General features: G+C 38.0%; 1 protein-coding gene across 2 annotated transcripts in view; it reads left to right on the top strand.

Annotated features, from left to right (window-relative positions):
* The first annotated feature begins 720 nt into the window (after positions 1-720).
* The window catches only part of LOC105043633 (chaperone protein dnaJ 13), a 37,498-nt gene continuing 15,749 nt past the window's right edge, over positions 721-22,469 (top strand). The window contains exons 1-9 of one of the 2 annotated variants that reach the window (XM_010921254.4): positions 721-981; positions 2,932-3,218; positions 7,369-7,566; positions 7,703-7,817; positions 9,548-9,634; positions 14,336-14,424; positions 16,567-16,651; positions 18,126-18,179; positions 20,807-20,887. In XM_010921254.4, coding sequence (XP_010919556.1) covers positions 841-981; positions 2,932-3,218; positions 7,369-7,566; positions 7,703-7,817; positions 9,548-9,634; positions 14,336-14,424; positions 16,567-16,651; positions 18,126-18,179; positions 20,807-20,887 — 1,137 coding nt within the window. In that variant the 5' untranslated portion in view covers positions 721-840. The remainder of the gene's footprint in view (positions 982-2,931; positions 3,219-7,368; positions 7,567-7,702; positions 7,818-9,547; positions 9,635-14,335; positions 14,425-16,566; positions 16,652-18,125; positions 18,180-20,806; positions 20,888-22,469) is intronic. The other variant, XM_019849775.3, reaches the window with a different exon arrangement.

The raw sequence follows: 22,469 nt of genomic DNA on the forward strand, positions 1-22,469 counted from the left end.
TGAAGTAACAGAGAGCTGGTATTTTAAATATCATGATTCTACTGCTAAGCCTTTAGCCAATTGACGATCCAACTACAATCAATATAACCTGCTTTGTGTCAATAAATTCAAAATATCATCAGAGAGTTGGCGACCTTGACCCCTAATTCTTACTAAATATAATTTATCAGGAGAACTAGAAAAAAAAGTGCTACTCTCAAAACTATATCAGGTTTTCAAGTAAGGTGCACAACATGTGAAATTATGAATTTTATTTTTTTATGGTTTTAAAATTGTTATTGCGATTTTATTTTGTTGAACATTTGGTTCTGTGATGAAATTCCAAAAGTATTTAAAACAAGAAAAATAAAAATTCTTTATTCGAGTAGAATTTTCACAATCACAATTTTCCCTCCTATTTTCAAATATTTTTGTTTTTAATTTTTTTAAAAACCTAAAATCTAAACAATCTCGACGTTTCAAATTTAAATATCTCAAATCATAAAAAATAAAATCATGATTTTTTATTCTAAAATCTCCTAGCGTGATTTTAATATAATAAAGTAGTTCAATTGTGAAGCAAAATCAAGATTTTCGCGCACTATTTGATCGTGCCCGATACGGGTGACAAGCACCGAAGCCACTTCGGGCGGCACGTGCGCCCGCGCTGCACCGCCCCCTACACGCGTGCCTCCCGCTGCTCCCTCTCATATGTTAAAAACCCCCGGGACCTTCCTAAAACCCTCACGCAAAAAGGAAAAGAAAAGAAAAGAAAAGAAAGGCCTCGCTCGCGCCCACCCTTTCCTCTTGTCCGAACCTCTCAGCTAAGAAGGAGGAGAAGAAAGCGAGGAGGGGCGAGCGATGGAGAAGAACGAGCAAGCGCCGGAAAGGGACCTCTACGCCCTGCTCCACGTCTCCCCTGACGCGTCCGACGAGGAGATCCGCAAGGCCTACCGCCAATGGGCCCAAATCTACCACCCCGACAAGTACCAAGCCCCTCAGGTCCCGATCTCATCACAAAAATCTCTTGTATCATATGCTCTCTCTCTATCTCTTATCGGCTTCATGTAGTTCTCGCGTTTTGACGACTCACATGAAATCGCGCAGTCTTTTTTCGTGTTCTATCGACCAAGCTTCATGCATAATTTAAGATGCGATTCTGATAGTATTTTTAGGCTCACGATTGGCTGTAATCAAGAATTTAGAGAAAAAAGAGATAATTTGGGGGCTGAGCAGCTTTTTATTTTCACGTTCTTGATTGATGAAGTGAGAATTATGGCATCTCAATAGGTGTTAGAATCCAGTAAGTATTTATCTAGATAATGTTCTTCATTAGGGCAACAACATTGTATAGAAGGGCGCGCTAACTTGCTAGATTATTACTTTTATTTGCAAGCAGCTGAAGATAACATCAAAAGCTGTATAATCTTTTAGGCGTTATGGGTAGATCACTTAAAATATGAAAATACCCCGCCTGTTTCTGGAATAATTAAAGGTTATGATAACAAGAAAGTCTAACCTTGCACTCCCAACCACTGGCAAAATACTGAGTTCTTTTTGAAGGACTTTCTGATTGGTCCAGTAGTTCAACCTGATAAAAATTGTTGAAGAATTTCTATGTAGGTCTCTAGGGCATAACGATCAAGCACCATGATGGTTGTGATTCTGGCCGCATGTGGTATGAAAAGCTTTTGAAAACAGACGCATAATCAAAGTGTAGATTTTAAAAAACCATTCATCTGACTTGTGGAAATAAAAGCCTGCAAAAATCAGATCCAATGGGCAATGGTTGGTGGTAGTCTTGGAACTTTATGATTCAAAAGGATAAGCAGTCTGTCCAAGTTTTAGCATAAAGTAAAAGCAAAAATACAAGATAAAATTGATTGTGTTGCACATGCACATGCATAATCAGAGGGTCAAATCAACCTTTAGATCTAGATCTTCAACAAACTCTTGCATATTGGAACACAGTGCAAAATTCATGCCTTTTGTACCTTTAGATCACATCAAAAGGGAGATTAGTGGATGCAACTTGATCATCAAGCTATTTATAGTAGGAAGATCTCTTCTCTTGTGATATCCTATCTTAAAGGATTGCCACCTTGCTATAAGAGTTCCACCTTGATGCCTTGCATTTCCCTAGGACTTAGTGGTACAACCAGTTTAGAAATGGTGGAAACAATAAAAATTGGAAAACATACTTGCATGAATATAAGTCGCAATCTACCAAAAGGCATGAAACAAGTGCTTGAAGCAGTTTTACTGATCAGTTTATTTTATGGCGGGGATGAAGAGGGAACAAGTTCAAACTAACTGTGCTATGTTTCGTTGTCTCTTCCTTCGTCTTTTCCAATCATGTTTTGTTCCCTTTTGCATATAGTGGTTCGAAAATCAAATTTATATAATTTCTGAATATGTGTGATAGCAATTGGGTGAACCTTCAAGCTCTCAACTCACTAAAAATATTTTAAAGTCACAGATAAAAAAACAAAGGTAGTTTGATGTAATTCTTGTGTTTCCTCTCTTAAAATCAAGACGTGCGAGAGTCTGCTTGGTGCCAGGAAGCATGGATTTGCTGCTTGTTGAGCTATTGCCTACCCACCTTGTAGACATGGCTGTGACATTCTATAGATGCAAGATTACCTGTATTAATAGTATCGTGGGTTTTAGCATTGCCGTTTTTCATACTTTGCTTGGTCCTATCAATATTATGCACGTTTCTATGCATTCAATTTTCTCATTTTCTTTCATGATAAACTATGAAATTCATATTATGGTAGCATGTAATATGTTCATTTTTAGTTTTATTTTGATTATAGAATGAAATTCCTACAGCAAATATTCCAATTTGACAAGTGCATGTGATGTTTCCTTTGTAAAACGATGCTTTATCATGCTCATGTATCAAAGAATATAGTTTCTTCATTATGAGTCTTTTTTTCCTTATTATAGATGAAGGATATTGCCACAGAAAATTTTCAAAGGATCCGTGATGCATATGAGATCTTAAGTGATGAGAATAAAAGACAAATATATGATATCTACGGCATGGAAGGGCTGAACTCAGGCTTGGAGCTTGGTCCGAGGTTGAAGAAGACGGAGGAAATTAAGGAAGAATTGGAAAGGTTAAAACGTCGCAAAGAAGAAGAGAGGGTCTTTGCCCATGCTCGACCAACTGGTTCAATTGTCGCCAATTTTTCTTTGCCACGATATCTAAGTGGTCGTGGCATCATGAAAGGGTACAACTTGCTTGTCATCTATGTTTCTTGTTGTACTTCTCTTATCTTTTGTCCATGAATTTTTTTTTCAAACTTCTGCAGCTGTTATAGCTTGCTTCTTTTATTCATAAGATCACTTTGCAAAAGATAAACGCAACTCATTAATCATGGCTTTCCTCTATCAATTTGGCAAATATTGTTTGGATAAATTATAGGAGATGCATCATCTGGATTGACATAGATATCTTTAAAGAACTATATGCTTGAATTTTTGGCTGACGTGGAATTAGAAACCAGTTTTGGAAAGTATTGCTTATTAGCATATATAATCAGTGCCCTGTACGAGAAGGATCCTTTATTAGCAATTATAACTATTGACAAGTTTGACAACTTGTTTTCTTCTCTTACTCAAATATTGGACTTCACGAAAATTGCCTAATTTTCTATTTTTGAAACCAATTGGCAATGTATAACCATGGAATATCTGAGTATGTTTGTGTAGAAAAATTGATTTCACTTGTGTTAATTTTCTTGTTCGAGAAAATGCTATTTTTCTTGTATTGCAAAATTTATTTTGTGATTTTAAAAATATATATATATATATATATATATATATTTTTTGTATTTCATCACATGATGCAGTTTGGTTTATTATTGCCTTAGAATTTTAGTGGCACAATTATTCTTTGATACCAAGAGGGTTCTTAATTTTTTACTAACACATCCTAGTATGCACTCATCACAGAAATTGGATTTGAGAGTGATAAAAGTAGTTAATTGTTTAGTGAGAATGCACGCTAGATGATTGGAGACTAAAAAAGGATGGCCCTTTGCACAAGGCTCCTGCCACCTTGGGGTTTAGGAAGGGTTAGATGTATTCAGTCTTTCCCTTGCATGCAGAGAGGCTGTTTTCATATTTTGAATCTTTGACACTTAGGTCACAATGGAGCAATCTTACCTTTGCACCAAGGCTCACCCTCATTAGATGATTATAGACTATGCTCCATTATGACAAAATAACTATGTTTATAATACCTGCTATTGGTTCTTATTCAAGGCTCAAGGAGTATAAAACAAAGCGCTATTAGTTACATTCTCATTCCTATAACTATGTTCGGGTTTTTTTTTTTCCTCTTTTATCATCTCTAGACAAAAGGCATGATATATTCTCATCCTCATTCTTCCTTTTGTTAGCCTTTTATTTGCAAAAGAGTGTGAGATTTTGTATGCTTGTAAAGAAATTTATTCAAGGATTAGTATCACCAATGTTATATGAATCAACACAAGGGTGGTATAATATGGGACCGAGAAGCCATGCATGCTTGTGCAGGTCTACTGCATGGCCTAAAGCAAAGCTTTAGTTGTCCCAACCAGTGACAGTGACTAGTTTAGGTTTGGACACCTACTTTCCTATATCACCATGGGTCTTGCTTTTCTTCTTCCTTCACGCCATCCTATCTCTCCTTTTTTTCTCTTGCTTAAGCATTGCTATTCACTATTGGACCTTCAGTGTTCGTTCTCCCATTCTTTTCTGTGACACTCTTTTCTTCTTTGACTATTCCTTAGACTTTGTTTATGCGAATCCTTCAATAAGTGGGCTTTGAAGTGATCTATTCTACAACTTCTTCACATTATTTGTTTCTTATCACTATTAAGTTCTTTGAGTTGGTTACCTTGATGGGTTTTGCTTTGTTTGTGTTATTGAAATTCAATCTTGATTTATACTTTCTAATCTTTATCATCTTTATTTTGGTGAGAAATATTTGAAAAATATATTAATCTTTATTAAGTTCATTTTCGACATAGTAAAATATGCACAAGATTTTGAGATAGAAGGTTTGAGTCCATGGTCAATCCCTCTCCCCAAGTCATGCTGTTGGGAAGAAAGCTTGCAGCTTGTATCAAGTTGCCAAGGGAGGTGTTATTTGAATTCATAAGGGAAAAGGGGTATGGCCATGGATTAGTGTTTTGATTGCATGCCTCTCCACAAATGCTCTTTTGTTCCCTCCACAACTCATTCATCCTTTACAATGGCCATCACTATTAGTGCCTTGCTTTCCTTCTTTTTCATTGAGAAGCTCTACATTCTTATGACAGAGAACAATAGCTTGATTGCCAAATTAATCCAAAGGAGTATGATGGTGCTAGGGTGAATGAAGGGTGAGAAAAGGAGGGAGAATAGGAAGACAAGGGCTTGATTAAGTAGAAAGGAAACACTCAAAACCAGTTGTAGTTACCTATCTCAAAGAGCAAAGGTGTTAGCCATGAAGTGTTCTCTAAAGCCATGTGTTAAACCTACACATTGTTAGGGTTGAAATAGGACAGGCTAATCTTGGTCCAAATTGAGGCTTCTGGCTGGCCTAGTCCCAAAAGACTTCTCAGGATCTAGTCCTAGCCTTTGCTTGAGCATGAACCCATGTGCTTGGCTTAAACTTGAGTCATGCTTAAGAGAGAGAGGGGAGGGCATTGAGTTTACTTGTGAGAGAGAAGAGGGCATTGAGAGGGGAGGGGACGAAAGGGAGATGATCAAAGAGAGGGGGAGAGAGGGGTGCTAAGAGGGAGGAGGGTAAGAGAGAAATAGAACAAAGAAAGAGGGGCGCCGATAAGGGATGAAGGGAGAGATTAGAGAGAGAAATAAAAAGAGGGGAGGAGGGGAGAGAAGGATTAGAGAGAGTAGAGGTGCCAAGAGGGGAGGGAAAGAGAGAAGTTAGAGGGAGAAATAGGGAGAGGGGTGTTGAGAGGGGATGAGGGGAAGAGGGAGATAGAGAGGGGCTAAGGGAGTGGAGAGAAAGGAAGCTTCGGGTCTTGGAGAGGACATTTTAAGGTCTCGGGCTTTATTTGAGCTGGGCCAAGGTTAGACCTGAATCCAACCGAAGACATAGTCAGGCCATGGTTTTAAGGGCCCAAGTGTGACCTGAACCATTTTAGGCCAGGTCTGAAGCTCAATCTAAAGTTGGACATGGGCCCATTTCCAGCCCTACACACAACATAGCTCTCTTCTGCTTTGGGCTTTTTTAGGTATGGCTTTTTGAATGCTCAATGTACTATTTAACAGTCATAGGTTGCTTAAAACTACCAATTTAAACAAAATATATGGATGCTTTGTCCATTTAACGACTTAACTGATGCTGTATCAATATATATGAGAATCTCAATAGGCATAATCTGTTTCTTTAGTCTGATGATTAAAACTTAATAAACCATAATTGCATACATATTTTCTTACATAAATTTGCCTGATTCTTAGCAATAAGATCTTCTACCTAGGGTGCCTCACTTGCCCAGGATATCACAGCCACAACTGCTTCTTTTGAAATTCTTGAGCACTCTAGTTTCTGGCTGCCACAATGCACATCTCGACTTGCTCCTGCTTGTGCTCTGAATTCATGTAGCTCAACTCCATTTGGAGACTTGAAGGTTATCTTGCCCATTTTGGAGGCTGGAGTATATCTTGTCTTGATTGGTCTAAGAAAACTAAATCCAAATCCATTTATCTGGGATTAAAGAACTAAAACACATTTTCACCATGGTTGATATCGATGGCTAAGAACAATTTAGTTCGATTGGGCTCTAAGGGTTAACCTTCATTGGTTTATGTGGGCTAAGCTCGTAGGCTTGAACCCTTACCTTAAGCAGGAATTGGAGCAGATTTGGGTGCAGGTACTTGGAAGTAGATCTTCCAAACATATTTATAATAGAATGTACTTAGGAATCAGGAGTGACATTCATGAGTGATTCTGGAGTAGGTATGGCACCTTAAATGTTTCCTGCTACGAAGACTGATTTCAGCTTAATATGACTTAGACCAAGCACCTAGCCTCAAATGTTACTGCCTTTGTAAAATACCTATCCTGATTGCTAGCAGGTCTATGACATGGATTTGTTAGTTTTCATTATTGTAAATGCTAAAAATTTCTGTATCATCAATCTCATAATGATACTCCTGTACCTTCTTTCACCAATGTAGCATTATGCTAGATACATCTCATATATGACTTTCTTGTTTGTACAAGACAAATATCTACTGTGGTCATAGTGTTTGTACAAGACTAACATCCAATTGCTTTCCTGCCTTTAATGTGTTTGTATTACAAATAGCGACTATGGTCAGTCATTCCATACGTCCACTGTGTTTTAGCCATCTCCTAAAGTTTGATTTTCATAATGACAGAATGGCAATGGTTAGTGAGGTTCAATCACAGGTATCCAAGCATAACACCGTTGTCATTGCTGGGAACTTGGGAGTCACTGATAATGCTGGAGCTGGTGCTGCAACAGCTTTGCTGCGGCACCAGGTGTCCCCAGTTGCTTCAATAGAGTTCATGGCAACAGCTGGTCTACGGTCTCTTATTACAATACAAACATCTCGGTAGGGATTTATATTTCTAAGTTCTCTCTCTCATTCACACAGTTACGCCATCTGTATAATCTATTTTGGGTTTTTCTTTTACAACTGCAGTAAGTGCATACAAATAATTTGAATCTTATCATGCTGCATTTGTCAGTCACATTTCACTTCACTCAACAGCGACTGCTGGGTTAACAATTTCTTTGAGAGATGGATCAGTCAATCTTTCAAACACCTGGACACGTCATCTATCAGAAGCAACTGTTGGAAACGTATGCATTGAATTATTATTAATCTTATTGTTTTCACATTCCTTTTGCATCTCTTTTGATTTTGCTTTTGCTATACTAACGTTCTGACCTATGATCAGATGCTATTTCTGATTTGATTCGGACTCAACTTGAACCCTATTCGTATACAATTTTTTATAATCTTACAACTGAGAACATTTCAAAAAATAGACTTCCTCCAACAAATCTTGCCTGCTTCTGATATCGTACATAAATAGGTCCAATCCAAACATCATAGCCCGAGCAACTGATCCCTCTCTCTTTTATCAAGATCTGATACGGCACTGCTCCAATGAGCAAGATGGTCATATGTATGACCAAATCCTTAGCCCTGAAACCTAATTGAATTGGTTATGTTCCTAACTGTACCTATACTCGATCTGTCTAATACCTTACCATCAAATTAGCATCAATATATTGTAGCTCATATTGATCTGTCCTTGGTAAAGGAGTTAGTGCTAGTGTTTACAAATCAAGAATTGGAGGAGATACAAGTGATGTTGGATCAATGAGAAAAAGGAAAGTGTTTAACCATAATTTCCTTAGGGACATATCGGTCCATGAGTAGCATGAATGATTTCAAACTTAGCAGGGTAAATGGGGGAGTTGACTGGAAGGAGTTGGCATGTGGGAGGGACTCTAATATCATTCAAAGGCATATACAGAAATAAAGGAAAAAGCTGGAGTTTTTTTGACTTATGTAACTTGTTAAGATGCATAGCTTCTTGATGTGCCTCATTGAAGAGTTTCATGTACTCCAAGTCTACAGGTGAGCATGTGAAAATTGGAATCTGACATTCTTCGTTTGGATCATTATGAAAAAGATGTGTGAATATCATATTTAGGAAATGAAATTTCTGGTAAGCAGTCTCAAAATTCAAGACTTAATAAAATCTCATGTGTTTTGTATACTAAGCGACAGTATAGAAATGTAACTAGAGAAGGGGTTGATGGCTACAAAAGAGTTCGAGGAGTGTATTGGGTAGTTTGAAGGAAAGAAATTAAGACAAAACTTCATGGTGTTATGCCCTGAGGGTGATAACTGTTGAGTTAAATTCGTGGGTGTAGAGAGAAAGCAAGCACATGTCCTGATGGCGAGCCAGGAAACGTGGCAATTTTTAGCATCTGTTGATGTTCATCATGGTCAGATTTTTGTCTTGATCATGGTAAGTGCACCCAGTTTACATATTAATCGGCTTCAATACTGCTGTTTACCACCCAAAGAACACATTGGTTAAAACCCAACTCGAACTTGAGAAGTATATAAAGTCAATCAATTCTTTTTTAATCTTCAGAGGATGTGACAACTGTTCCAAGGAGTAGATGAATCATGCTTATTTTCTTTCTGAAATGCATTAACTAATGAAGACTGTTTAGCATGTCTTGTGTAAATTATTTATCAGAGACCTGAGGGTTTGGCCATTCTTTTATGTTTTTTTTTTTTTAATGATGATGTAGAGGTGCTACCAGTGAATAGAAATTTGATGCATCTATATGAAAAGACATTGGCGAGGATTCACATGTAATCACTTGGTTTTACAATCTGTTCTGGCACTGATTTGACAACATCACTTTAAAAGAGTTATTTGTTTGTGTTGCTTTTATGTTTTTGTGGTATCAACTTATAGAACAAGCATAATCATCCATGTGTATTTGCTTTACTTTTATGAAGGCTGGATGAATTTATGTTTTTTGACCCATGTTTTGTTCAGATACAACTTGTTTTAGGAACAGAATCAAGTATTGCTGTTGGGTGGCAAAAGCGAGATGAAAAAACTTCTGCTGCTGGAGAAGTAAAGGTATATTGTAGTATTGTTCTGGTGACATTTTGTATTTATCTTTCTCACAGATGTAATAAGCATTGCCAGTTAGGTCTATTCTGTATTTTAGGCATGTTAAAGTAGTTATCTTTTTTACTTCTTGAGGAATTTGTCATTTACTTAGGTTTATTTCACTTTGTTACTAATAATCATTGATTATGCCATCCTGTTCTGCATGTTGTTTACCTCTTCTGCATCATTATTTTACAGTGCAGCTTTGATTTTTGGGATTGATAAGGGAATTAAGGAGTGTAGGCAATGTGTTTGTGGTTAAGGACCATCTGGTGGCATGGAAGAAGTTTCTTTTGATCTTGAAGCAATTTTTTTCATCTGAGAGTCTTTGGGTTTGGTGCATAAAGTTGGACCCATATTTTTTTAGGAAGCCTTGGATAGTGAAGTAGGTTGCTTAGGGCATAAATTGAAAGCTCGTATGTGTAACAAGAATATTTTGGAAATTTTTAAAATTTTGCCTCTGTTTCTCTTTTTACATGTTATGTCTCAGCACAACTAGCTGTAAATCTACTTGGACATCTACCAAGGAACTCCTTTTTCACAAGAAAAGGGAATGCAAGGTTTGACTATCCTTGAAACTCTAAACATGGACCTTTTGGTGTAGTTTTGTTTATTAAGTTAAAGACAGTATAAAGGTCTTGAAAAAAAAAAAGGATAAATAGAATGCTGTCATTTTCTTTTTTAGTACTTGCGGGCTCACTCAGAACTCTTGCCTAGTCATTATCCTTTGTTTCAGCTTTGGTTTAGAACCATTTTTAATGGCGATGAGGATCAGATCCCAATACCCAACTATTTACTCTCCAGTTCTCATCACTTAGTGCTATTCTTTTTTCCGAAACATGTAAAACACTCTTCTTTGCAAAGCTTTCATTATCATTTTTCAGAAACTGCCACTTATATCTATTTCCTTTACAACTTCTTAGCAACTACTTCACAAGTTAATCTTTTGTATTTTTATAGTCTCTAATGACCTATCCAGGTAATCCTTGCTGGTCTTCCTAACAGTTTTTCCATCATTTAGTCTTAGGGTGTTAGTTTTGTTGGTAAATGTTGCATCATTAGGTTTGAAGTCAGATGCTGTAGCTTTTGTGATTGTGGTATTTGAGAAAATGGACAGCTTAGAAATCAGGTGGCATGTTGTTTTGATGTCCTTGAGGAAAATTTTGTTTCACAATCAAATTTTACAGATCAAGGGGATGGAGAAAAATACTACCATAGTAGGATGATCAAGATAAAGTCAATGACCCTTTGATGACAGTGTTAGTGGCAACATGCTGATAAATGTTACATCCTTCATTGCAACATGCTTCCAACAGCACTTGCTTCGTACATGTTGGCTTTCCTGGATGGAAATGTTAGGAATTTGTTTCCAATGACATGGTCATATCCTAAATTAGACGAGAATGTGTTTTGAATGTTAAATACATCACAACTTGTTTTATCTTCCCTATTTTATTTTTAGGATGAATGTGCATTTATGGAATGAGAAGTTGATAATGCAATGTGTACATTTCTTAAGAGTATTACTTGCCATACCACTTGTATGTCCGCCTTGTGGATGTTGTATTTTAATCATATGCTCATTAAAATAAACTTATCGATGCCCAAATTCTTTTTGTGTCTTAGTAGGTTTGTAATTCTTAATATCCCACCACATGGTTACTTGAAATCTCATTTGATTCTTGCTTCTTCCAATTAAGTTTTCAACATAGTATTAGCTGAAGTATAGAGAAATTCATGTTCCAAATATGATATACTCAATGCAACTAACCCTTAGTCCCAAATTAGTTCGGCTCCATGAATCTGTCTTTTGTTCCTTTGTTTAGGGCCACACTTTCTGAAAGATGTAGCAATTGCAAGTCCTTCCTTACTACTTCATCCAATGTGATTTTTAGTCTACCTCAACCACTTTTCTTTTTACATGTATCAAATCACTCCATACTGGTGTATCTCTCGGCATACGTTGTATATGTCCAAACCATCTAAGTCATTTGTGTCTCAATTTTTCTTTAATTGGTGTTTCCTTTACGCTACTTCAAAAATGATATATAAGCTTTAATTTAAATTAAAGCTCTCATGTTCATGTGAAAGTCATTTGCCTTGATACTGGTGTTAAACATTCAAAACTAGCTAGTTCACAATATCCTTGCCTAGAAAATTGTATGACACTGAGGCTGTGATTAAGTTTGTTGGTAAGCTATATCTAGAATCATGGTATTCCGTACCGGTCCGAACCGATTGGTACATCCCATACTGTACCATATTGGTAGGGAATCGGTTCGGTTCAGGCCGGTTTTTCAGAAAATAGTCTGAATCGGATCGAATTGATCGGTTCGATACGGTATCGGCTCAAACCGTCCAATACGAACCGCCCGATATTGGGCGGTTTGGTCCGATTCGGTGCGGAATGGTACCGGTTCGGTTTGATTTTCTTTTCTTTTTTTTGGTTTTGGCCGTTGAGTGGGATTTTTTTTGAATTTTTTATTGTCGGGACGGTATGTTACAGTACGGTACCGCATTGGCCGACAACCGGCATGGGTTCCGGTACCGAGTCCACGAACCTTGTCTAGAATATTATACTTTTACGGACATTGATGCCCATATGGGGAGACTTTATTGCAGTAAGAAGAAAGTTGAAAATCATTCACTAAAATTAAAAAATGATAGGTAATAGTTAGTCTTATATCCAAAGTCTGAAATAAAACAATAATGAGATTTTCCTCAATTCGAAATGACCCTACATACAAGGGTTGGAACATATCGGGCTTTCTTGCTGCCTGAAGTTGGTCTGAAAAAAATATCGGGTTTCAAGCAGGGCCTAGGCTTGAAAATTGTCTTCAAGTTCAAGCCTGAACCTAAGTGCAAACTCAAAGACCAAAGGGCTCAATTTGGATTGAGCCCAACTGGCCTAAGAATTCAAGCATCTCAACTGTTGAGAGGGGAGGAGTAGGGAAGAGGAGGGGGAAAAGGGGGGGGGGGAGGAGGAAAGAATAGAGCTCACATTAGCCATCGTGCATCGACACAATTGCAATCCTTATGTGAACCCTAGAGCCAATTCTGATTCTCTTTTGACCCTAGGTCTTTCTCTCAATCCTAGATCCAATTGCCCACATCGTGGATTCCCAAACCCTAGTCCCCTGATCAGCTTCTATGGCTTCCCACTAGGTGTTCTCTCCCTCTCCTCCCCCATGCCCTCTATCCCATCTACTGCATCTTCCTTACCAGTTTCTTCCACTTCCATTGCATCGAGTTCGATGTTGCCTCTACCTGGCTCAACTCGCCATCCCTGCTGCAAATCTCCACCATCACCACTGCTCAAGGCAAGATAAGGAAGGGGAGATAAAGAGATGGAAATTTTTGGCATAGGGCATGGACAAGAGAAAGGAAGACTACGTGGGGTCCTTAGGCGGGTGAGGACATGACGTTACTAGTTATTGGATCATGGGGTTGAGCAGTCTGAGTTAGGCTATCAATTCAAGCTAGGCTTTGGGCTTGTGCTCGGGCTTGGATTCGGGCTGAGCCAATCCTACACTCAAACCTGGCCTGAAATTTAGTTAGACTTTGGAATCCAAACCCAGACATGATCCAAAACCTTCTTAGACCAACCCCAGCATCTAACCTGAAGCTGGCTGGTCCCAACTGGCCTTGGGGTTGCCTGGCCCCATGTCCAACCCTACCTACATCATTAATCTCACCCCCTCCAATAGAATCCCCTGCCAGTAGCACTATGACTTGTGTATTGGATGGATCAATTTTTGGAGAAATCTCGTATGCTCTCTCACAAGAATTTTCCTTATCCTATTTCGTTAGTCTCCCCACACACCCACCCACCCCTCACACTTCTGCTCTTCCCTTGTCATGACATTTTCTCTCCCTCACCCTCTCTCTCTCTCCCCTCCTCTACCCCCCAGCCGCCTTCTTTCTCGATGATTATCTTTTACATAAAATGGAACAGGATCTGATTAATCATCTGGTTTGAACTGAAATCAGAACCCATTATAGCCTGATCTTTACATAGAGCATTATTTTCTTTGTTTTTCATACCACAAAAGATCTAATGCAGCAACTATCATTGATAAATTGAAATTTGATTTTCTCTCCTAGGTGCTTTAGAGGAAGTGATGAGCCATTTGCATTTAAATGCTAGCATGATTGTTCTAGCGCAGAGCTGAACCTTGAAGTTTTGCTGTCTATCAGCATTGGAAAAAACTACAAGCTCATTCTGATTACTAGGATTGCATTGTTATTGGATTAGCCACTTTATTTTAAACTTCTATAAGGTTTTAACCTCTTGATTTCCTTTTCTTGATCTCAGCAATCTTTTTAAAGTGCTTTATTACATTGACCTGGTTGTTCATGCTTTTTATGTTTATTTCTTTGTTGATCCTTGTCATCTTTTTCATGTGGTAGATATCCATGGTTCACTTGGAACTTTCCTACTGAAAAATATCAGTTTGATACTGACACAATCTTACATTTGAAATCTCTTCTCTGATCAAAACATGCTTTCATTTCTTAGTCTCTATCCTATTTGTTGCTCTTATGAAGAATTATTATGAAACCTTCAGTGCTCATTCTTTTTATACTAATTTTTCATCTGGTTGTCATGAGAATTTGGAGAGTTCATGGCATTGTTTCAGTATTTGACGGACTTTCTCTGTCTTGCAGTTTGGAACAAGTTTTTTTGGCACATCAGGCCATTATACTCATCATTTTTCTTCCAAGTCTCATGGCAGAGTTGCTTGTAGGATTGGAAGGTACATGAATTTTTCTGAAGCAGTTTAAATTAGATTTTCCTGACCAATTGCATGCCGTCTCATCTGTTATAACAAGATGCCTGTTTTATTATATAAGCAAACATGTTTTTCTACTCTTCTTCTCTCCTGGATCATATGCTCCTAGCTTTATAAGTTATACTGAAGGTCAATATGATTTAGCTGTTTCAAGTGTATAAAGTGTCCACTTGTGCTTCTTAGTCAATTCACTTCAACATTTCAAACTTCTATTGTTTACAAACTTATCATACTGCAAATCCTCCCAGCTATCCATTGCTACTTCTGATAACATTTTGTGAACAAGCATGCGATGCCATAGTAATCACTACATACTAATATCACAAAAACATTGCGAAGGAAAGTAATTTCTGTGGTGTAAGTAGTGCACGTTTTTATTATTTTTCAAATAAGCAATAAATACTCTTCTTGAAAATCTCAATCATTAATGCATTGCAGATGGTTGGTACTCTCCTACTTTTTAACTCCCATGTAAAAACTGAACAAACAGCCAACAGGGCGTACCTATTTGGAATGGAACTGTTGATTCTGTAATGTTGATACAACTAGTTGAAACTCTGTGACCCAAAAATAGTAGGTTGAGTTTGCTGTACTTGTGCTTGACCCGTGTGTGTGTGCGTGTCTATGGATGGATGGACGGACCAAGCTTCTCTTGAAGGATGAGACTATCAACTCCTTTTGAGTCCAAAATCAATAATGAGGCATTTAAATTGAAGATTTACATTGTTGCTCATGATCTATACTGCAAAAATGTCTTGAAACCAAATATCACTTATTTTGGTGGTCTCTGGCTTATGCATCATGCAGAGACAAAAATGGGTGCTTTTCATTGTAATAGCATGCTAAAATACATGATAAAGTGAATTGATAAGCCATCTTATTGATCATGTTCTACACATTTTAAACATATATAGATGGAAAATCAATAGATTTTAATACTTATATTATAGCAAAACATTGTCTCACATCATTTTAACTGATCATTTTTGCACTCACTTGATGTATAGGTTAGTGAATATGAAAACGTGATGTGGATCTTCCATTTGGATATCTCTTTGTTGATTTCAGACTTGAGAGGAGATTGAGGAGTAGATACCTTTCCTTCTCGAGAAGAGCAAAGCCCATCTTATATATATATATGTGTGTGTGTGTGTGTGTGTGTGTGTGTGTATGTGTATATATATATATGTATATATATATATATATATTATAAAAGACCAACACTTGAAACCTGAGATTTACTTGGTAGTCAGCTACAGACGTGCCAGGAATCTTGTAAAACTATGAGTTACAGTTTCCTCACATCCTCAGGGAGGCTCAGAACCCATTTTCAGCTTTAACATTCATATTGGATATGTGTAAGACTTAAACATATGCCTTGTTTTGAATCCTGTTCTCTGTCATAGGATGATAAGGTGATCTTGTCACTCAAATTCTGATTTTTATCTAACCCAGTGAGTTGAGATCCACCTTCATGTAGTACATAGGCCACCCTCAGTTGGTCCTGAATAACATGTACATGCCATTGTATGTTCACAAGTTATGTTTAGATGAAATTTGTTTGTGAATATTGGCATTTTAGTCATCAATGTCCTCCTAAATCTTCATCATTGTTTTAGGAATTCATTTACTTAATATATTATTTTTTGACTGTCTTCTGTTTTCATAAATTATTTGCACACATGCATAAATTTCATTTTCCTTTGCTTCTGTTCATGGTTTAAAAGGCTTAGTGACTCCTTTAAGTAAAATCATTCCAGTTAGTAGAAGAGCTTTAATGGATAAATCTTGCTAAGGATTATTATGTTCATAGAACTTAAGAAAATGTCTTGCCAACATTAGATACACGTGAAGAACTCTGATGAGCCAATCGGATTCACAGTATTCTTTTTCCTTGGTTCCAGAGAAACCAAGCTCGAATTGCCATTTCCAGAAGTATCATATTATTGTGTTTGTTGATCTTTATTTACGTTTCCATATTAAAAGATATGCTGCTAAACTATATATTTGTTTTCCACTACATATTATAAAAGAGGGACTATTTGCTGATTGAAGAATAGCATGTAATTATGTTTTGGTTCTTCACATGTTGAATTGAACTTGCAGCACTGCTCTTGAGTTTGAAATTGGGGGTGGAAGACGAATATCTAATTTTAGTACCATACGGATGCTCTACAACATAGGAATTCAGGTGATTGAGTTTTGTATGCAATTACCTTTCTTCTATTCTTGTTTGTTTTGATGCTTCAGCCTACCAGTTATTCAGTTTTTTTCTTTCTTTATATGTCATGGATCATGTTTTTTGTTACTGACTTTACATGTCTAAACAAGTTGTTGACATCACATGTGGCAACTGGAATATGCATGTATAGAACTATATAACTGGAATGTTCTTCATACATTATGTGTAGAAACTTAGATCATTGATTGTTTTCGTTTATTACATTTGCACATGTTAGAAGAATGGATTCCGGGATCTTTGGGTGAATCCTGTGAGCAACTGTAACATCCAACAAGTTATTTGTAATTGCAGTTGTATGTCATTGACACATGGAAAATATCTATCTTCCATGATAGTCCTATGCTTCTCATTTCATGGCTAAAAGCTAGCCCTATTGTGAATGAATTATTTATCAAGAACATTCTTGTTCAAAGATATCTTACACTTTATATTTTGTCCAGACACCTTGTTCTTTATCTGTTTGCCTTTCATCCATGTGCCTTACATCCAGAGTTTAGATGATAGACTAGTTGATTATCTTTTGAATCAATTCCTCATTAAGTATCATAGCACGCATTTGGATTTGCTTACCTTTTTTTTAATCAGCTTTTAATCATGTGGAACTCCATGTCGTTCCCAAATTGTAACATTTTCTCACAGAGTTGTAAAATATGATGAAGCATGGGATGCCTATCATTATAAGTTTTCAAGTATTTCAATCTATGTAATCGAATTTTTCGCAGCACAGGTTATTGTAAGTAAAAAAAAAAAAAAAAAATCTAGTGAACTTATTGCCTTTCTTGTATGTATGTACTATAATGTCTTTATAGCTTAATTTACTAATTCGTCCTTTCTGCCGATCACTAAATCTCATCAGTGAGGCCTAAGAAATTTTTTTTTCCTTGCAGAAATCTTTCTTTCCACCAAAATCCCATGACAAAGTGTTAGGCAATAGCTAGGGATCTTAGAAATGGTTTTGGCACTACTATCTCAATAAAAAACGTGTGAGAATGACAAAAATAGATGCTATTTACTGTCATTCTTGGTATTTTTTTCCTGGAAAATTAAATACATGATAGATTTGAGGATATTATTTAATGTTTATTCTATCCATTCTTGAAGGATATGGTGTTGAGTTTCATCTTCTGCCTCAGCTGTTGGTAGATGCATCAAATCAACATCTTGGCAATTTAGAGCCACGAACAATAGAAGATCAATATAAAATGTAGGACTGATTTTAAATTTCTCATCTAATTGTTTTGTTTTAGTCAATTTGTATTGGATTCTGGACAATAAACTATTTAGTTAACTGTTGATTGAGTTTTGGGTGCCATAGTCATTATGTATCATCATTTTGGAAGAAAAATCTTATTTTGCCAAGAACTGGATAGAGATGCCTGCCATTCCATCTGTTTTAAGTGTATTTGTGATAAATTTTCTGTAGGGAATCTCTTGGAGGTTTGAGTTACATCGTGGGGGCCAAAAGCTAATAATTCCAGTAAGTTGAGCTTTATCTCTGCAGATATCCACCCACCTGTCACATTTTTGCATTGTTTTGTTTGCTAGATATAGTGTGATTTTTCTGTATGGTAATGTACATATTCACAGACTGTAACATACACATGGCACTATGATCTAAAGTACTAATAGTAGCACAGTAAGGAGCTGTACTGGCACATCCTACGCCTGCTGGTGCTGGCACAGCAGAAATGACATGTTGTACCATGCTTCGGTGCTGCATGGTACCCAGGGACATAAAGTATCAATAGCTTACCTATATGGTATGGTATGTGATGGTATGACCCTTACAGATTGATGCTTTAGTTCATGCCCATGCCCGTAGAGCTTTCTAAAAGTATAAAAGAAATAAATATTCGTCTTTTAGTTTCTATCTTCTGCCCTTTATCTCGTTAGTTCAACTAAATAGCACAATGTTTGTTGCCTAAACTTATTTTATCCCTTTCAAGGTCTTAGGAATTCTAGCTAATTGCCTAAACACTTTTCATCTTCCAACCACTACTAGTTGGTCTAGCACCTGCCTAAGTAGAGAACATGTGTTTGATTCCACATTATGTGGTACTGTGGAATTCTCAAGTATCTTTATTTGGAAAGGGGGAATGGATGTATTTTATTTGTGGTCCAGGCATGCTGCAGGTGCATGGACAATCTTGGATGCAAAACTGCTCGGATACACAGACACACACAAATAGGTAGCATGGTCGAGAGCAATTTGTGGACCCAAATTGGTAGCATGCTCAAGAGCAACTTATGGGTTGTCACATTCACTAATTGATAGGCTATAGTGCTGAAGGGGTGCTGGCATGGACTTTTGTACCTGTTCGAATCGGCCGGTATATCCCATACCAAGCCGGATCGACGAAAAATTGGGATGGCTCGGTCTAGGAAAATGGTACACCGGAGGAGAGAGAGGGAAAGAGAGGAAGAGAGAGAGAGAAGGGGAGGGAGAGAGATCACGATGCCATTGGAGGTTGACGACAGCCGCTGGAGGACTGCGGAGACCTCTGCGGCTCGGTGTCGCTTAATAGGACTTTTAAATGAGAGAGAAAGAGAAAGGGGGGAGTGACAGTACCGGAGGGTCGTGTAGTCAGCGGAGAGGTTGTCGGAGGGCGACGAGTGGCTACTGTGGCCATCGGGTGGCGGAAAATGCATGGATAGAGCCGCAGTCATGGAGCAAGGGCGATCACCCTTGTTCCTTCATTGTGTTTTTTTTTTTTTTTGAAACGTCGATGAATAGTGAAGCCGGTAATCTGTTTGCCGACTTCGCTTTTTGAGATTTTTTTTAAAAAAAATTAAAAATAGTGAAGCCGGCAAATCCATTGTCGGTTTGTCCATGATCTGGGTTTTTTAAAAAAAATCCAATAAAACAGGGGTGATTGCCCTTGTTTCATGCTTGTGGTGTTGCAGGCGTCGAGTGCGCTGTCCGACGGCCACAACGGCCAGCTGAAGGCCCTTTGGCAGTCTCTTCGATGGCTTCCCTTCTCTCCTTTTCTTTCTTTTTCCTCCTCTTTCTATCTCTCTCTTTCTCTCTTTTCCTCCTCCCGGTTTGCTTCCTTTGCTCTGTGTTGGTTCGCGCCGGTCTAGTCTGGTACAGATCTGTATCGCCGGCTGGCCAGCACAGGTTCTGCTATGGAGTTCGTGAACCTTGGCTGTTGGTTTAGCTGCTTTGTATAATCAGAGTAGGGCTTACTCACCTAAAGAAAAATAAAGAATTCGATCTCATAGACTAGCTCTCTGATGCTGATATATTAAAAAGGACTTATTAAAAATGTCGCAAACTTAAGTAGCTGATATCTCCTGGAATGAATTGTTAGCTAATGTCAATAAATTTTAACTGTGTTATGGAGAAAGTGTGCTCCTTCTAGGTATGTTGATTAATATCAGAACTAACAATTATTATATGGATTTCAACTTTATTACTCATCTGGATGCCTGCTGCGTGATTATAATTATATTAGGAAAAGCAGCTTCAGAGAAAGTGATGAATGCCTCATAATTGCTCAACTAATGCATATGCTAACTTGCTTTCATTTTTTAGACAGAACAACAATCTAGAGGTTTCTATCATGTGGTTTTAGGATGTTAATGATTCTGAAGTTTGACAAAGTTACAGACTAGCTGAAGGGAAATGCCCAAAACGAAAATGTTCCTTGCTGTGACAGGTGAGAGCACCCATAGCCGGACCATGTTATTAACCAATAAACAGCAAAAACTAAAAAGAAATAATATCTATATCATCTACTTATATAGCATGTGTATTTAGATTCTTGATAAATGTCAGGTCTCTTCCTCCAGTCAAAAAACCTATGTAACTCAGCATGAGCACAAGGCATTATAGAACATACTAGAATATTATCTAACTGCATATAGTTTGCTATGTGCAAATTTTTTATATTGTTTATTAGAATTCATTTTTTCTTAGAATGCTTTTTTTCTTGATCATATTTATTCTCTGTGACTTTGTATGTTAGATGTTTTGAATGTTTGGGATCTGGAGAACTGTTTGGTCATAGATCAGATTGTGACAGACCTTGATAGCTCAATTAGTTTCTGATTTTCTATCATCTGTGCCTTAGCAGTGTTTCATGTATATATAAATACATACAGGTCTTGCTTTCCAGACAGCTGAACTCATTAGTTGCAACCAGCGCACTGATAATACCTTCGTCACTTTATTTTCTTCTGAAGGTTCTGTATCTTTCTCACATGGCTTTTCATTCTGTTTATTGCCTTGCACAATTTTATGCTCCCTTTAGCTCATAGCATGTTAGAAGATAAATTTCGGACAATATTTGGAGGTAGTGTTGATTGTAGCATGTTAGGATGTTTCTTTGATCCTAACGATTTTGAGCTATGTAGCATTGCTTATTTAAATATTTAGCAGTTTTTTCGCATCAATGTTCTTAAGCACATAAATGTTCTCTTTCTGATTGCGAGGCATTAGTTAAGTAGGTCAAGCCAATTGATAGATAAGTCACATGAATCTTTAAGAGTTGATATCCGAAAGCTGACCTATTGATTGTGTTTGGTTGGTTGGGGTGGGATTTATGTTCTAAAACCCCTACATGACCTAACATGGCAACCCGATAGGTCAATGAGATCATGCCTTGAACTTGATCTAGTGTAAATTAAGGAATTTGGCTCAAAAGCCCAACCCAACCTGACAACCAGCTTTATGTCATCATTTTCGGTCATTGTTTTTAAGGGTTAAGGTTTTGGCTTGATGTAGGCTGTGGTTGCAACAAGAGACTGGGAAATTGGTGGGGCTGCAAACTGGGATGGAGCATATTGAGTGAGAGGGGAAGAGGAGATCAGGGTGATGGCTGAGTGGCAGAAGAAAGCTGATGGAAGGTGATGGTTGGGATGGCAGAGTGGGGAGAAGGGGAGGGGGGGTTGTTTAGGTGAGGGCTAGAACAGCAGACGCAGGAGGGGATGGCCAGTGCGGTTTGAGATGGGCTGGATGGTTAGAGGGAAAGGATGGTGCATTACTGGGATGGGTAGAGAGGTGAAGTGGTGGGTAGCCGGTTGGCTAGGAAGAAAATGAGGCAGGGAAGGGGAAGGGAAGAGAGGGTGAGAGAACTTTTCCTCAGCAAGAGGTGCCTTGGCAAGGACCTGCCACCTTTTTCCTACCCCTTCACCCTTACTGTCGGTGAGCCTGCTTGGGTTGCCCGTTGTGCTAGTGTCTTTAGCTCCATGTGGATGCTTCTCCTTGTTGGAACCATGCCCCTGATATTGATGGGCTTGCATTGGTGTGCAACACATTGATGAAGGCTGGCCCCACAGTTGTGCCTGTTGTGGTCAAGGGTCAAGGGATTGAATGGCTTGGATGGTTGGGTTGACTCTGCGTCCGCATATGTGAGGTATTGTCCGCTTTGGCCTCATTTTTGACTGTTGAGCCGTACGATTTTGCCCTTTAAAGGGCGCCTCATGTGGGAGAGAAGATTTCAATCCATATAAGCCATACTTTCTCTTGATTCATAACTGATGTGGGACTAAAGATGTCCATCCCACCCACAACATAGTCCTCCAGTTTAGGGGAGTATGTATGTATAGGTATGAGACTTTTTCCTCAGACGGCACCAATGTTGCGGTCAAAGGTCAAGGGGTCGAGTGGCTTGGATGGTTGGATTGACTCCGCATCAGTATATGTGAGGTATTGTCCGCTTTAGCCCTACTTTTGACTGTCGAACCATACGATTTTGCCCTTTAAAAGGTGCCTCATGTGGAAGAAAAGGTTCCAATCCATATAAACCATACTCTTTCTTGACTC

Source organism: Elaeis guineensis, chromosome 4, assembly GCF_000442705.2.
Source record: "Elaeis guineensis isolate ETL-2024a chromosome 4, EG11, whole genome shotgun sequence".
Taxonomy (NCBI): domain Eukaryota; kingdom Viridiplantae; phylum Streptophyta; class Magnoliopsida; order Arecales; family Arecaceae; genus Elaeis; species Elaeis guineensis.